At 38.5% G+C, this 16,844-nt stretch overlaps 1 protein-coding gene across 4 annotated transcripts in view; it reads left to right on the top strand.

Moving 5' to 3' along the window:
- The window catches only part of LOC134397695 (SAM and SH3 domain-containing protein 1-like), a 603,491-nt gene that overhangs the window by 526,486 nt on the left and 60,161 nt on the right, over positions 1–16,844 (top strand). For all 4 annotated transcript variants that reach the window (XM_063124570.1, XM_063124569.1, XM_063124572.1 and 1 more), the window contains 4 exons: positions 7,353–7,393; positions 8,256–8,342; positions 10,647–10,759; positions 11,996–12,097. In XM_063124570.1, the coding sequence (XP_062980640.1) occupies positions 7,353–7,393; positions 8,256–8,342; positions 10,647–10,759; positions 11,996–12,097 (343 nt within the window). The remainder of the gene's footprint in view (positions 1–7,352; positions 7,394–8,255; positions 8,343–10,646; positions 10,760–11,995; positions 12,098–16,844) is intronic.

The following is a 16,844-nucleotide window of genomic DNA, read 5'->3' as shown; positions in this document are numbered from 1 at the left end:
AGGCATTAGCTTTATACCAGGCTATTTGCTCCAATCAGGCAATAAATAGTCATCGGGAAGGCAGAACAGAGTATAATTAGTTGATAGCCATTTTTGAGTCGCTCCTGTTTAATTTTAGGACTACATTATGCACCTGTGCCTTTTTCATTCAGTAAATGAGATTTGTGTATATTCTAAAGCACATCTTCATTTATGATTCTTAATAGCAAAATAAAAGCCAATCAAGATAATCTCATTCTCAGTTTCTGTTTGTTGTGTTGGGGAAAATGATGGGCTTTCAGAAATCAACAGCATTTTCAGAGAAGGAGCACATGTTGGTGTTTGTTTCCATTTACTGTTCTGTATATTGCACAGGCACAAGGCTATTTTACATTTCAGGACACAAATAGACTCAATATCTTGTAAAATCAGCCACTGTGTATATAACGTAAACTCCACAGATGTCTCTATCGGAGGCTAGAATGAGGCCAGGTCTGATAAAAATTGAACCCTTCCTAGCCCAGTGGAAGGGGAGCCAAAAACATGTTTTTAAACAGAATACTAGCTTTCCCCTGCATCTGTGTGCAATTCACGCAGTCTTTGGGGTGCATCCTGCAGTCAGGGCTGCCAAGGTTTTGAGAAGGGGGTTTATGGAGAGAGGACACAGGTGGCTATAACACTGTGGTGTGTTAACAGAAATTACAGACTTCTGAGACCATCTCTAGCCAAAACTGCCATTCTGTGTTGATTCTTTATTTTGCCCCTTTGCCAAAGTTGTTTCAAAAGCAACCCCCAAAAAGCATTCCATTGTTCATATTACAGACACACACACACACACACACAGACAAAACACACTGTCACAAAAATCCATCCAAAATAAAATTATTTTGTAGGCAGAAACTGTTGACTGCCAACCATATTGTTTTCTCTTTCAGCTACCAATGTTTGTACACACGTAGAAATATAGCATGTTTACGTAGTAATATATATTATACAACTGCACACAAAAATGCCAAAGTTGCTGGAGTGCACTTTGTGTCCTAAAAGTGGGGCTTGCGTTCCAGGTACCATTTCTAAGGAACCTGCTGTATTGTAGCTTGTTAAGCAGTGCACAACTACTTTTCCTCTTACTTTCATCAAATTTTCAGACATATGCCTAGATATAGCGTTGACATGAAAGCATTAGATTAAAGTTTCAAATGCTTTAAAATGGCATTCATTTCCCACCATAAGCAGGGCTTGATAGTAAACAGATCTCCTTCTTCTTCAGAGCCTGTAATTGGCCATCTATCCTATTTCTTTCTTCTTTATGTGAGCCACTGCCTATAGAGTCCTTTTACTATGGGTCTTGAAGTGCATTTCATTTGGAAGTCTGCTAATGAAGCTGTACATCAGAGCACAGCAAAACCAAAGGGCCAAAGCCATGGAGTAATGGCATTTGGCTGCTTTTCAGACATGCAGCGCTGAAACTTCTGCCAAGTGTCACTGCATCATTAAGTTTCAGAGCAAGTTGTCAGTCTATGAATGGAAGAACACAAATCATGTCCAATGTACATTCATGGAAGAAGCTGCAGGTTCAATACAGTCAGAGCTGCGTAATTGTCAAATCAAACAAGAAGGCCATTCTCAGGTGCCATAAATGCCTCCTCCCATATATTTAAGAAGTCTAATACTTAATCATTCACACCTCAGCTAGGATTTGAAGGAAAATGCCTTATTTTATAGAATGCAGAGTTGAAGGGTGCTTACTCCACTTAACACCAAATAATGCCATACACCACTGTGCTACCAATATGTTTGGTAGTCAACAGTTTTCATCTATAAAAAATATGATTTGTGTGTGTGTGTGTGTGTGTGTGTGTGTGTGTGAGAGAGAGAGAGAGAGAGAGAGAGAGAGAAAATTCCACACCTGACTCAAGCCTTATGGATAGGAGAATGCATACCTTGTTTTTAGCTTTTGCTTTCTCAGCTGCTGCCAGTGGGTCCATTGCAACGAAGAAGAGAGCAAGTATAGTAGCTGAGACACTGACCTATTAGCCCAGAGGTCTCTAGTTCAAATTTCACCTCTGCCACAAACTCACTAGGTGCCTTAGACAGCCATGAACTCTCAACAGCTTCCTTTAGGTTGTTCTAAGTATATCTGATCTATGAGAAGTGTTTTAATATTCAAAAACTGCCTATAATGATAATTATTTTCATGAATCAAACTTATTTATTAATTGTGTTACCACTGGCTGTCCAATACTAGAAACTAGAAATACATTATATAGATATAATCATTGAAACCATTAGAAGATTTTTAAATCTAGTACCATGGGATTAATGTTCTGTGCCATCAAACATCATGATGCAACCTTAGTAGATGCAGTCTTATCAGCAGTGGACTACTTCTTTTATTGTTGTCCTATGTCTGCCCTGTAATTTTAAAAATCGATTGCTACTTCAGCAACTTCTTTTTTTAAGTAGCCAGTATGAAAGGAGTGGATGATTGCAAACCATTTTCTAGTGCATTGTAGTCCATGCAGTGAGAAGCTGTTTGTTCCTTCCTCTAAACTGGATTAATTATTCACTTTTTGGTAGTTGGGTAGTTTAAAAAAAGCACCTTAAAGGTGTAAGAGGCAAAGCCACTGTCCTATGACTACATATCCTGCAAGATATGCATAGGATTGCAACATAAAACATTTATTAGAGTTATGGATATATATTGGAGATTTACCATTTTCCCTGGGCATTCAGTGGCATTACTGAAAATAAAGAAAAGTTTGCATATTTATTATTAAGACTAATTTCTGTGGATAATCTAGCATTTGTACTGTTAGATCTTCTACAGCAGGGGTTGGGGACCTTTTCTAGACCAAGGGCTGCATTTGCTTTTGCATAATTATCTGGGGAAAGAAAGTCAGAGGTGGGCATGGCCAAAGCCAAGAGTAGATGTGACCATAGCAACTTCCTATGTCTCCCCTTCTTTGTCTTATATAGTCTTCAGGTTCTCCCCACCCCCCACCGACCACCATCCACGCTTCAATCTCTCCTCTCCCCTGTTTCGTCTCTGTGCACAGAGACACATGCATGTGCTGTTTTAAAAGGACATGTAAGGATGTGGCTGAGAGGGGACATGACCCTTGAGGGAGAAGTGGCAGACTTGATTAGGAGACCTGCTGGGTGGGATTCCAGCCTTGGGTTGAAGGCTCCCTAGTGTTGTTTTGCAGTGACCAGCTTAGTGAACAGATAGGACCAAAATAGTTTTAGCTACAAGCTATGTATTGTAGGTGGATGTTGTGTGCATGGAACCTCCCACAGTGCAGATGCAAAATAGCCCTGGAAACAAGTATGGAAGTCATCCAGTCATCACAGAGCCTAAACGATGGGCTGCAGGACAATAGCTAACATTCCATCTAGTCCTGGGGTCCCCAACATGGTACCTGTGGGCATCAATGTGCCCAATGACACTGCTTTGTACTTCGGTTTGGGATACTTTTCTTTTAGCCTCATCACTTTTTCTTCAGGGAAATGAGTGTTTTATGACTGGTGATGCCCACCATGTCAGACATTTTATAAATGGGCAAACCCCTCCCATGGCAGCCATTTTGTGAGAGCAGCTATGACAGTCAAAATTCCAGATGTGCCTACTGGCCGAAAAACATTGGGGACCACTTATCTAGTCCAACATCTTGGTTACAACAGTGGCCAGCCAGATGCCTCTGGGAATCCTCAAAAGGGCATGAAGGTAACAGCCATCCCCTAATGTTTGCCAACAATAACTGGTACACTGCCTCTGAACGTGGAGGTTCTGTTTAAGTGTCAGGTTGATAAACCTATTTTCTATAAATACATCTGAAGGCCTTTAAAGTTGAAAGTAATTCACTGTTACATTTTGACTTCAGTGTGTTTCTCTCTGTGTTTGCTTGCTTGTTTCTTTGAACTGATAGATGGATGAAAGGAAAGGACAGAGGATAAGGAGAATCTGCTTTACTCCTTTTTTGGCAATCTACTCAAAGCAGTAAAATGACTTACAGCACAGGACATAGAAAAGAAAAAAATATGTCTTCATTCAGATTTTGATTCAAGAAGGGCTGGGGCGACAGTAACTTGTGTAATTTAATTATTATTGCTGGAAGTACATAGAACCCAATAAATTGTAATTTGACATGTATATAAAATTCTGGATATTGTTATGTTAAAATTTTAAAAATAATAAAAATATGTATTTCTAGGTCATGGCAGTTCCATACAGGGAAAAATCTGTCAATTACTTGATAAAATCTGTCCAAGGAAATGAAAACGAATACTTTTTGATCCTGTAGGTTTAAGTTTCTAGCTTTTAAGAAAAACACTATTCTGTCTTCTCTCCACCTCTTCTAATCTTAAAAGGACTATGATTACCCATATTAACATGTGATTTGTATATGCTTAATTACTGAATAGTTTTTGTGATAATATATTTTTCCGCATTCATGCCATGCTTTGAAGTATCAGCAAAAAAGCCAGCATAACTCCTGCAAATTTTTCCTATACCATTAGTTAGGGTGACGAAGATTCTTACAGATAGACTACAAATGCATGTTCATGCATGCACACACACGTGTGTGTGTGTGTGTGTGTGTGTTACATGTGTGAAATGTATGGGCCTCTTGAGAATAAAAAGAAAAGAAATCCAGACAGTAGCAATCATTCCTAAATGGGGTTGTAGGCTAAAATCACAAACCTGGTGATATAGGACAACATTACAGGACTGGATAAGAAATTGAATAGCATGAGTACTATACATAGTTCCCAAGATCATTGTCTGAAATGCTGCTTCATATTATGCTATGGGGATTCTGTCTAAAAGGATATATATCTTTTCTTTTGTAACTGTTGTTTGAGCTCCTTCCTAACGATCAGGCACTTGGCTGCTAGTGCTGTGAACACACCCAAGCCATTAATTTTCTTTTTACAAGCTGTCTCATGTGTAAACTGCATCAGTAAGAAAACTAGCAATGGCCCCCTTCCAGCATGCACCTGGTCCAGTCCAGATCTGGAATTTGGTTGTATCTGTTGGATGGCTGGCTGCTCCAGATTAAATTTCTAATCAGACTGAAGAAGAAAGATGATTTGCCGTGTCCAAGCACTGCTGTTACTGCCTCTGCTTGGATGAATTTACTGAATCAAAATTAAACTTCATGCTATCGTTTCCCCTTTCATGATGTCCCTGCAAATTGATGATTATGTTTTTCATGCTTATAAACTGTTGGCCTCTAATCACTTGGATCATTTACAGTGTGCACTGGTCTAAAACAAAATATAGTTTGGTTTCTTCTTAGAGCTTTTCAGAGGATCAAAAACTCAGCATTGCCCTCTGCTGCTAATCTTAGAAAGTACATATCAAGTTAGTTTGCAGATTCCCAACACAGATCATATATCAAAATGTAGTTGAATTTTTAAAAAGTACAACACTGAATACTTTTCTAACACAATGCGTGATAACAGCAGCAAAATTAATATTGCTTTGGAATGTAGCTTTGCTCCAGTTGTCCCAAATGCTTGCTTCACATCGATGTATTGTTGAAGAGAGTTGGATAAACTGAGTTGCTCAATCTTATATGTTGCTATTGCTATATAGAATTTCATTACAATTGGCTTAAGATTGCTAGGGAGTGTTTCTGTCGCATTTAGCACCAAATGCCTTGTTTACATATATGGGTGATGATACCAGCAAGTTTTGTTTACCGTACTCTGCCTCTCTTCAGAATATTTTGTTTTTGAGGCTAATAAGCCGTAGAAACATGAATAAGGATTGAGTACAGTTTGAGTACAGTTGAGTACATTGAGTTAGGTTGAGTACAGATTGAGTAAAGGAGAGACAAAGAAGCAAGAATAGAAGATGCAAATTAAATATAGCCCCAAACATTCAATCTGGACCCTGTGGCTGTTGCATTATGTATTCATATTGCAAGTGGGGAATTGAGGGCATGAGTGCTCTCTCATGCTGTGCGCAATGGAAAGTGAAGGAGTGGGTTTGTCAGGACAAGGAAGGAGAATGAAGAGAGTCAGCAAGGCATGCTGGAATAGTGATTTCTTGACTAGTTGGCGAGCTGCAAGCCCGGTTCCTGTTTGAGTGAGAGTTGGTATCCTGACAATCCACTATTCTGGGATGAAAGAGAAGGAAATAGGAATATGTGGAAGGTAGCTTTCAGAAAATGCTCCATGGTAGCTCCTTGGGTTAATTTGCTCTCCAAGCAATAATCCTTGGAGAGTTACAGTTGGAAAGCAAAGTGAGAAGCTCCCTCATGAAGTTATTGCAACAGCACTGAAGAGCCAGGGACTGACTATTTTAATAGAATTCCTTAAATCTAGAGCACATGTGGCTTGCCACCTCGTCCTGCTTAGGCCTGAAGGTTGGAAAGCCTCAGGCTGCCAAAGAGGTGGTGTTCCACCAAACCTGAGCATGGGCCAACCATGTCATCACTGTTGCTGCTGTGGGTTTAGGGGTGAAGAGAGAGGGCCACAACAAGTGACATTTGGGTCCACACAATTTCTGTCCCTTTGGGCAAAATGTCTTCTGGGGGAGCAGCATCTGGCTGTGCCAGAGAACATTATATCACTAGGGTATCCATCTGCGCTAGGCCCATCTCAAGATCCTTCTGCTCCTCCTCTTTGAAGATTTCATTGAGTACTAGCAGTCCCGACACCTAGGCTCCATGACAAGAACATAATATTAACATAACTGTTTTATTGTGCTAATATTTAATATTACGTTAATATGTTTAATGTCATTATTTTAATGCTAATCTGTATACTAATAATGAAGTTTTGTTGCAGGCTTTTGTATGACCTTAAACCAGTCAAGATTTCTGCTTCTTATTTTAATGCTAAGTAATACCATTGACTACTAACCCCAACAAAATGTTATGATTCTAGTATAAAGAACTCTGCAGAGTAAATTGTAGTAGTCAAAGGGAGAGTTAAATGTATATTATAGAATATGGTACCAAAGCTTGAAACTTCATTTTAAAGCAGTTTTCTATTAATTCTCTATGTGGATAACTGGGGAGGGGGGAGTAGAGGACATTCTTCTCCACAATTCCCCTTTTGACCCTGTAACTTTAACTCTTTTGTTCTCCATACATATTTTTCTGCATCAGTCACAAGAAGCTTGTTTCAGAGCGTTTAGACTGGAGCTGAGCTAATGCCATTGTATAAGTATGGCTGGAGCTCACATACTGTTTCTTTTGCTGGCTTCAGTGTGCATTCATAAGAAGAAGAAAAATTGTGGTGGTGATGGGGGAAATGACACATTTGATTCTTCAAATCCTGGTTTACTATAAGCCAGACAACTCCCATGGGATATGAGATGTTTGCCACAATAATTCTGTTTCTCCTTTGTGTTTTAGGTTTTCACTTCATAAATCAAGTTCTGAAGAAAGTGCTGTAGGTCAGTATACTTCATTTTATATGGTCCATTTTGCTTTTTGGATACTGATCCTCATTGGTGACCTACGTCCTTGTTGTTGAGTGTCTTGTAATAATGTCAGTTGTTTTGCTACTTGTGCTGGGGGGGGGGGAGAGTTGTTTTCTGAGGATCCCTTTTAACTTCAAGTATTATTTTGATATATTCCTTAAAAGCAGTATTTCCTTATGCATTGTATCAGTTCTAATAATTATTAGTTAGGCAGACAAAGGTATGGGGGTGGTTTTATTTGATTGCTGAAGTCATTCTACTTTGACTAGTTGTTAGAGCCATAGCCTTCCCTCCTCTAACCCCCCATTGCCTTTTAAAAAAACCAAACTTCTCTATAATGGAAACCAAATGTTTTGAGCCTTTCTGATACCATTGCTTTCTTTACTTCCACCTTTGGTTTTAATAGGGATAACCAGAAAATATACGTAAACCAGAAATTTTGGTAATGGGTCATGCAGGTAGATTTCCACTTCTAGCTTACAAATACCAGCACCAACAACCAGAAAATGAAATTATATTGTATCCTCTAACTTTGGTTTTGATCTAATTATTCAGAGTTTGAGTAAATTAAAACTGCCAATATTGTTTGTAAAAATGAATAAAATACATTTTCTTTTCTGTTTTTGTTTCTTTCTATTCTAATTTTGTTTTTATAATATCTTTTAGTTGCTTATCTTAAACATTGTACAGCCTTCCTTATCCTAAGTTATAGATGTTTGTATTATCATTGACATCTTCCACAAGGCTGAGTTCAAGGGAGAGAAACTAAAATGGGAGGAGAAAACTGATTTCTTTTGTAAATGTAAAAAAAATAAAATTTTGTGTCCCGCTCTAGGTAAAGCAGATTGGAAAAAAAAGAACAGGTATTTCTGGCAAAACTTCAGAAAGAATCAGAAGGGCCTAATGAGGCAGTCTTCTAAAGGTATCTTTATAATGCTTCTCTCAATATATAATATTAATTATATATTAAGTTCAGAGAATAGCTTTTTATATAACTAATGGGCATTTAACTCAGATGTATGTACTCCGTTGCAATAATTTAACAAGTATGGTCTTAGTCATCTAATAGTACTGTCTTTTTCATGCTAGAAAGTCGGGTTATGTGCTATTGCCTGCTAAACCCTGTACAAAGCTGTTTTATTTAACAGAAGATTTCTTATCTTTCAAACAATTCCATACTAAGCTAAAAGTTTTAGGATAAAAGAATGTTGTTGACTTCAGTAGGATTATCAAGTTTAAAAACACTTAGAAGTGTATCTTTAGTCATAATATTTTAAGAGTGTCATTATGTGCAGTATCTACACAACAAGGAATTAGTGCTTCATAGAGGAACCCTGGAGCAGAAATGTTCAGTTCCAGTTCAGGACAGGTCAGCAGAGTTTTCTAATGTGAGTTCCATTGACCTGTCTTATAGCAGAAATTTGTGTTACCACTTGTTTTGGGTTGCTTTAACAACTGTGAGTTCTCTGTTGTGCTAGTGCTGGGTCCTGCTGGTGCAGGGCCAGCATATGATACTGCTCATTGTCTCACCCCTGCTCTAAGTAACAGGATGGATAAAATATTCTCACCTTTGGACTCTGATTACCTCCTTAGATTTTAGCCTGATGCATCTTTGGTTTAAAAAATGCTAATGTCAACTCATCCAACTTAATTTGGTAGCCCTGCAATTCAGATCATATTTGTACTTCATTAAACCTAGCCTAGATTATTTAAACTATGCTGGTACATGCTCCAACATAGCTTAGATAACACTAGTTTTATGTGTTGTCCAATTCTGAGTTGTGTTCTGTTCTGTTGAATGTTTAAGCTTTATCTGAGCTAGACTAAGTGTGTACATTAGTCAGATAAAATAGCTTAAAGTCTTAAGAAAAATTAGGAATTTTATTTCACAATAGTCACTTGAATAAACTTAGGATGATCCTTCTTTTCCTCTCACAACTCTGCCTCCTGACATATAAACTGGGTGACTCTTGAGTTATTGGGGGGCAGGGCATACTAACATGTTTTAGGAACCTGAATAGAAAGCTGTTGGTTACATTTTCAATGCCTATTCACCAGTCTTAAATTAGGACGATTGAATGGCATGCATAGCCACTTATTAAATGCACTCTGTCCACCACAAGTTAAACTATAGAAATCATCTTAGATGATATGCCTATTAGCAATGTAATGTAGATAAAATTGCACAATATCTAACTCAGTTTGAATGCTTCTTCTTTGGATAGCATTTCCTTATTCAGGTTGGGCTGAATAATATGCAGATGATGTCAGAACAAATTGATGTTAGGCAAGCCATATTTCCTGATCCTGAATAATTCTCAAATGATTAAGGTCACATGTTATTATCATTAACCATTGAACTTTCCTTGTTGCATTGTACACTGTCTACACATGACACGAGAGCACTCTGCGTGTGTGAGCTGTGCTTCTTACGGTTTACTTTAAGGTCTTACTATTTTGCAAAGAAATAGTTATTAAACCAGTCTAGTGTTAACTTGATAACCGTTCTTTGAGCGCAAGTGGAGGCATAACTGCATTACTATGTTTAAGCAATAATTAGTTTTATCCCACTCTTCTACAATTGTACTTAGAATGGCTTACATCAAAAATACACAATATCATAAAAGTACAATTACAATTCAGTAATAAATTACCCAAAACACAATGTGTAGAACAAATAACATCTTATTCCATAATTCTATTAGCCTATCAAAGACAGGTATGTCTTAAGATGATGACTGAGAGCAAAGTTGTTCAAAAAATTCTAGGAATGAGTTTGCAATGCAGGAACTCTCTTAGAAATAATCCAACATTCCAGGCTTTGGATTAGCATTTCTTTTACTGCTCTGCCATTGTCTGTAGTGATTTTGAAGTGTAGTAAATATATTCAAGGCCATGCCTTCTTTCTAAACAGTATTGATTTAAGGAAGCAAAACAGGTCCCTGGAGAGGAATATTTTATCAAACTATGTGGGGAACTGTCATTAGCTCCCCTGCCACTGCTTCTGTCCTCTACTCTGACAGTGTTATGATCGTCTCATTTTTCAAAAATAAAAATAAATTTTGGCCTGTTGCTCAGAATGTTGAAGAAGGATTAATTTAAATCTAAATAGCATGATTAATATGGTGACAATATTTTAGAGGACAGTACACTGGAAAGATGATTGGGTATGCTTTGTTTTGTTTTGAAAGATCTTTATTCTTTCATCTTTTCTATATGTTTTCAGGGGAGGATGTTGGTTATGTGGCAAGTGAGATCACAATGAGTGATGAGGAGCGCATCCAGCTAATGATGATGGTTAAAGAGAAGATGATCACTATTGAGGAAGCGCTTGCAAGGGTACGTGGTGGAAATATTTCACTCTTCGTTTTTATTCCTTGATAAACTTTTTTGAGGTCAAACTCTATGCCAGTGCCAAATGATAAGTCAGGTTACAATAGTGAATCACTAGAACTTTGTGAATAGGTCGCCATAATGACTGGAAACAATGCAATGGATAGCTGATCTTGTGTATTCCGGTATAAGACAAATGTAGTGTTCACTTATACATTAGTGCCCTCTCTGATCAGGCCCATATATTCTGAAGAAGACAATTGCATGATTAAGGGCATAGTCCTATAAGTTCTGTCTTCGGTACTCATAAGCCCCAAACTCAGAGACTTACAAGTATCTAAGGTAGGGTGCATGGAAGATGGAGGAGATCCTGTCTGCCCTGCAGTTGTTGCTAGATGCTTGATTTTGAGCGTCTACCCGAGGAGGCCGCACGTCACATTGGGAGTTGTCTAAAGCAGCTGCCGCAGTCCCCTCCCCATTTCTCCCTCTCAGTGCTCAGTTTACTGAGCATGGTGAGGCAACCGCTGCGGTTCACTCTGCACTGGCTGCAAGGCAGAGAAAGAGAAGGTGGTGAGTGTGGTTTCGTGCTCCAAACTCAGAGCATTGTCTGTGAATTTGGAGTCATAAAACTTGAAAAATCCTGTTTACCCCCAGACATTGTCTAGGGAACATAGGATTGCTCTCTAAGTACCTTCAGAAAGTTTGAGAATCACTATTGCATTCTGTGGTGTTTACCAGAGCAGTACAGTGGTATGTATATGTATAGGTTGATAAATAAGTAAATCGTATTATAGCTTAACTAAGCATGAAAGCTCAGCTACCACACTGTTAAAATTGTTGTTGACTCTGCAGTAAAGCTTAATGAGTCCATGCTTTGAAGCTAAAACTTCAATTCATAGAAAACTTGCTTTGTGCTTTGAGAGGGTTGATTTTCCACATTTGTGTATTAGCAATTTTTACTAGAATATAGCAACACTTTTAGATAAAGTAGAGCTGAATTTATTTGAATCTAGCTACTTATCTGTCTACTTGTGACTAGCTTCTTTCTGAACTTACCAGAGTGCAAAACAAAAGCATAATCCCAACACAGGTTTATAATGAGAGAAGATAGGAAAGTGTAATGTTTCTATAACACTTAATTCCTCCAGTAATTTTTTATTGTAAAATATTTGAAATTGAATATACATATTTTTAGCAAGCAAGAAAATCCATTGGCTACTATTTGTTGTATTTTCATTTCAGCTTAAAGAATATGAGGCCCAGCATCGGCACTCAGGTAGCCTAGATTCTTCTGAATGGCCTGACAGTCCTTACCCAACTTTTGATGGCTCTTCCAATTGTAATGTAAGTATCAACAGAGAAAATTTCTTCAAACAAGATGGCCCCTTTCCCCATTTCCAATGAAATTGGAAAGTCCCTTTCTCACTCTCTCATATAAGGCTTATTTTAAAGAGTTTGAATTCTTTTCAGTTGAATCTCTTGGCTGCCGGATGTAATTTAGGTATTCAGTACAGATCACTGCCGTCTTGGGTTCTATTTCTCCCAGATGGTACAAGTTCTCTCATGACACCTTGTTCATCAGAATGTGGTATTGATGTACTGGAATGTATTATTTATGCTTTCATTGTAGCTTCACCTAAACAACATGGCAAATATGTTTCAAGCCTTAAAATGTAAGGTGACCCACTGTACTCAGCAAACTCAGGGCCTAGTCACACAACTACACTGATATGTGATTGCTATGAAAAAAATGCACTTATTTGCTCTCAACTTGTGGTAAGCCTACTGTGTTCTTATACATAGAATTGAGTTTTGTGGCTACAATAGCAAAAGCTATGTTTTCAGCATATATGATAACATAGGGTGACCATATGAAAAGGAGGACAGGGCTCCTGTATCTAACAGTTGCATAGCAGGTGTCATTTGTATATATGGAGAACCTGGTGAAATTCCCTCTTCATCACAACAGTTAAAGCTGCAGGAGCTATACTAGAGTGACCAGTTTTAAAAGAGGGCAGGGCACTTGCAGCTTTAACTGTTGTGATGAAGAGGAAATTTCACCAGGTTCCCCATATATACAAATGACACCTGCTGAAATTTCCCGTTCAATACAACTGTTAAAGATACAGGAGCTCTGCCCTCCTTTTCGTATGGTCACCCTATGATATCATGCCTGATGTTGATTTTGATGTTGATGTACATTGATGGTGCTATATAAATAAATAATAATAATAATTTTACTCATGACATGGTGCATGTTTCTCTAATGCTGTTTCCATGGCTGCCATGTACACAGTATCCATACAAATACAGCCCGAGTTAAGCTCTCTTATCAAATTAAACTTGTTCTAACTCTATTAAGACGTTAGTGTTTTTGTGATGAATCCCAAGTACGTTTATACCTTACTTTCTACTGTTAGTTTTACCCTACCCTGTGCCTGCTTACCCTACCCTGTACCTGTTTGCATTCTCTTCCCCTCCTTATTGTTTTACTATGATTTTATTAGATTGTAAGCCTATGCGGCAGGGTCTTGCTATTTACTGTTTTACTCTGTACAGCACCATGTACACTGATGGTGCTATATAAATAAATAAATAAATAAATAAATAAATAATAATAATAATAATAATAACTAAGGCTCATTTTTTCCTTGAACACTTCAGTTGTTATCCTGTTGCTAGCTAAAGTTTGCTTCTGTTTTGTTGTTTTATTGTATTTATAACTTGCTCCATACCAAAGTATAAATTAAGATGATTATCTGAGAATACGTCATATTTGATACATGTTGGTTATTTAAAAATATAGGGTTGAATCCAATAGTGTCTGACCGCCAGTGGAACAGAGACTGCTAAAGAATGGATTCCCTCTCCTCCACAGCAGCCCACATACCAACCAAATCTGTTTAGAAGGGTTGGGAGACACTCTGCAGCAGATATGGATGAGTATGGGGGGCGCTCAAAGGAGATGAGAGGAATAGGAAGTCCCGTTGTGCAAGTGGACACCCACTTACGCAAGGTTGGATGGAACCCACTGTAATTTTCACTAATCTATTTTGTAATGCTTCCTTATAAGAACATCAGTATAATTGTAAACATGTTTACTCAAAAGCATGTCCCAGGGTAATCTCTAGTACATGAGTTTAGGGCACTGCAAAATAACCTTCCCAAACATATAGAAATAAAGATGCTGTACTGATCAACAGAGCTGTTTAAATAATAAAATAAGCAAATACAAACAGCTGAGAAGCACATTTTTATTTTTTAAAAATCTGTTGACATGTGCCATGCTGAAAAGATTTAATTTATATAAATCTTGCTCCTTCCTCTCAACCTCCTGTCATTTACACTTATTCTAATGGCAAATTGAGATGTTTGAACTCTTGCTGAGCTAAAATACAAAAACAATTAGCAAAGGACAGGGTGCCATCTCCCCTGTGCCTGCCCTCTGTTGTCACTGTACTGTTAATTCTAGGCTCACTTTGGAAGGCTGCATTTTTCTCTTTCTTTTGAATACGCCGAACCAGCAGCTGTACTGGATGTATGCCAGGCACATGCAGATTAACATTTAATCTTCTTGTTGTAGTGTGTCCAGGTCACACCTTAGGAAGTATGTATTATTAAAGACTTTAGAATTCTAGTCATGTCCATCCTTTCTGATATAAAGTTAATGTTCCTGGATTAGGCCTGCATGTTTTCTTCTCTCCCTCCTCTCCCTCCCCCAATAATTTAAATGCATTTGGATATTCTTTTGGCAAGATGGGCTGCACTTGCTGGGTCTTTTCAGAGGATTTTGTTGCTAAAAGTAGTTTGTATCTTGTGGAATGAAGTCCGTCTCTTACAGTTGTATGTTGCCTTCTCAGAGGAGCTGGGTTGTCTGAGAATGTAATTCAGAGGTGAGTCAAGCTAAGACATTTAGAGCAGTCCATCCTTGAAAGTATTCCCTGCCCTCTTCTCTGATTGCACTTCTTCTTCTTCTTCTTCTTCTTCTTCTTCTTCTTCTTCTTCTTATTCTTATTCTTATTCTTATTCTTATTATTCTGTACGCTCTGGCCCTAATCTCTCTGTAGGCAGCCAAGCTCTCAGGTTGATAGGCATCAAACAACTATTTGGTGGGTGACTGGCATTCCATTCATACACATCTACTCTACTCTGCTCACTCCAAGTACTATGTAGCAAGACTGCTGGTTCTTTACCAGGGCCTAGTATGTGACAAGCCATTTTAGGATCAGACATATACATGTCCCTGCTCCACGTCAGCTGCTGTTCCTCTTGTTCTGACCCTTTCCCTGTCTCCCTGCTCTCATCACTATCTAAATAACACCTTCCAGATTAGACCCTTAAAGCAATATTTATCTTTACAGTATACCATAACTTATGTCAAAAAGTTGAATATGTGGCCTTACTGTTCTTCTAGGATTAGCTATTGCTTTTCAATCACTCAGTCATTAGGCTCAATTCATCTTCTTCCTATGCCCGAATTTCAGCGCCAAAAGGGGTAATACCAGGTAATCATCCATTCTCTTCCCCTCTCACCACCATTTTAATGAATTGATGGAGGGTTGATTCACTCTCATCCCCCATAAGCAGAGAAGGGGTCTCAGCTCAGTGGCGGAGTGCACATACTTTTGCTTGCAGATGGTTGCAGGCTCAATCCCCAATATCCCCAGTTAAATATCCCCAGTTAAAGGATCTCACATAGCAGCACTGGGAAAGATCGCTCTCTGCTTGGGATTTTGGTAAACCACCACCAGTTGGACTAGAGTACTGGCAAGTTTGACTAATGATTTGACTCACTATAAGTCAGCATGATATGTTCAACAAGACGTTGGCCATGTTCCTTTTGTCTACGGGGGCAGAAGAACAGAGGCTTATTCTCTGCTTAGTTCATTCACTGCCCGTCAAAGAGAAAATTGTGCCTCTTCAGATCACGAACTTCTTATTGCACAATTTAGAATCAAACTAAAGAGAATAGGGAAGACCCACAGATCAGTTAGATATGAGCTCACTAATATTCCTAATGAATATGCAGTGGAAGTGAAGAATAGATTTAAGGGACTAGATTTAGTAGATAGGGTCCCGGAAGAACTATGGACAGAAGTTTGCAACATTGTCCAAGAGGTGGCAACAAAAAACATCCCAAAGAAAAAGAAAACCAAGAAGGCAAGATGGCTGTCTGCTGAGACACTGGAAGTAGCCCAAGAAAGAAGGTAAGCAAAAGGCAACAGTGATAGGGGGAGATATGCCCAATTAAATGCAAAATTCCAGAGGTTAGCCAGAAGAGATAAGGAATTATTTTTAAACAAGCAATGCGCGGAAGTGGAAGAAGACGTGGAAGAAGACAATAGAATAGGAAGGACAAGAGACCTCTTCCAGAAAATTAGAAACATCGGAGGTAAATTCCAGGCAAAAATGGGTATGATCAAAAACAAAGATGGCAAGGACCTAACAGAAACAGAAGAGATCAAGAAAAGGTGGCAAGAATATACGGAAGATCTGTATAGGAAGGATAATAATATCGGGGATAGCTCAGACGGTGTGGTCAGTGAGTTAGAGCCATACATCCTGAAGAGTGAGGTTGAATGGGCCTTAAGAAGCATTACTAATAACAAGGCAGCAGGAGACGATGGTATCCCAGCTGAACTGTTTAAAATATTGCAAGATGATGCTGTCAAGGTGATGCATGCCATATGCCAGGAAATTTGGAAAACACAAGAATGGCCATCAGACTGGAAAAAATCAACTTATATCCCCATACCAAAAAAGGGAAACACTAAAGAATGTTCAAACTATCGGACAGTGGCACTTATTTCACATGCCAGCAAGGTAATGCTCAAGATCCTGCAAGGTAGACTCCAGCAATTCATGGAGCGAGAATTGCCAGATGTACAAGCTGGGTTTAGAAAAGGCAGAGGAACTAGAGACCAAATTGCCAATATCCGCTGGATAATGGAGAAAGCCAGGGAGTTCCAGAAAAACATCTATTTCTGTTTTATCTACTATTCTAAAGCCTTTGACTGTGTGGATCATAACAAACTGTGGCAAGTTCTTGGTGGTATGGGGATACCAAGTCATCTTGTCCGCCTCCTGAGGA

This window comes from Elgaria multicarinata, chromosome 4 (genome assembly GCF_023053635.1).
Source record: "Elgaria multicarinata webbii isolate HBS135686 ecotype San Diego chromosome 4, rElgMul1.1.pri, whole genome shotgun sequence".
NCBI classification, from domain to species: Eukaryota; Metazoa; Chordata; class Lepidosauria; order Squamata; family Anguidae; genus Elgaria; species Elgaria multicarinata.
This window is presented reverse-complemented; position numbering and strand designations above follow the sequence as displayed.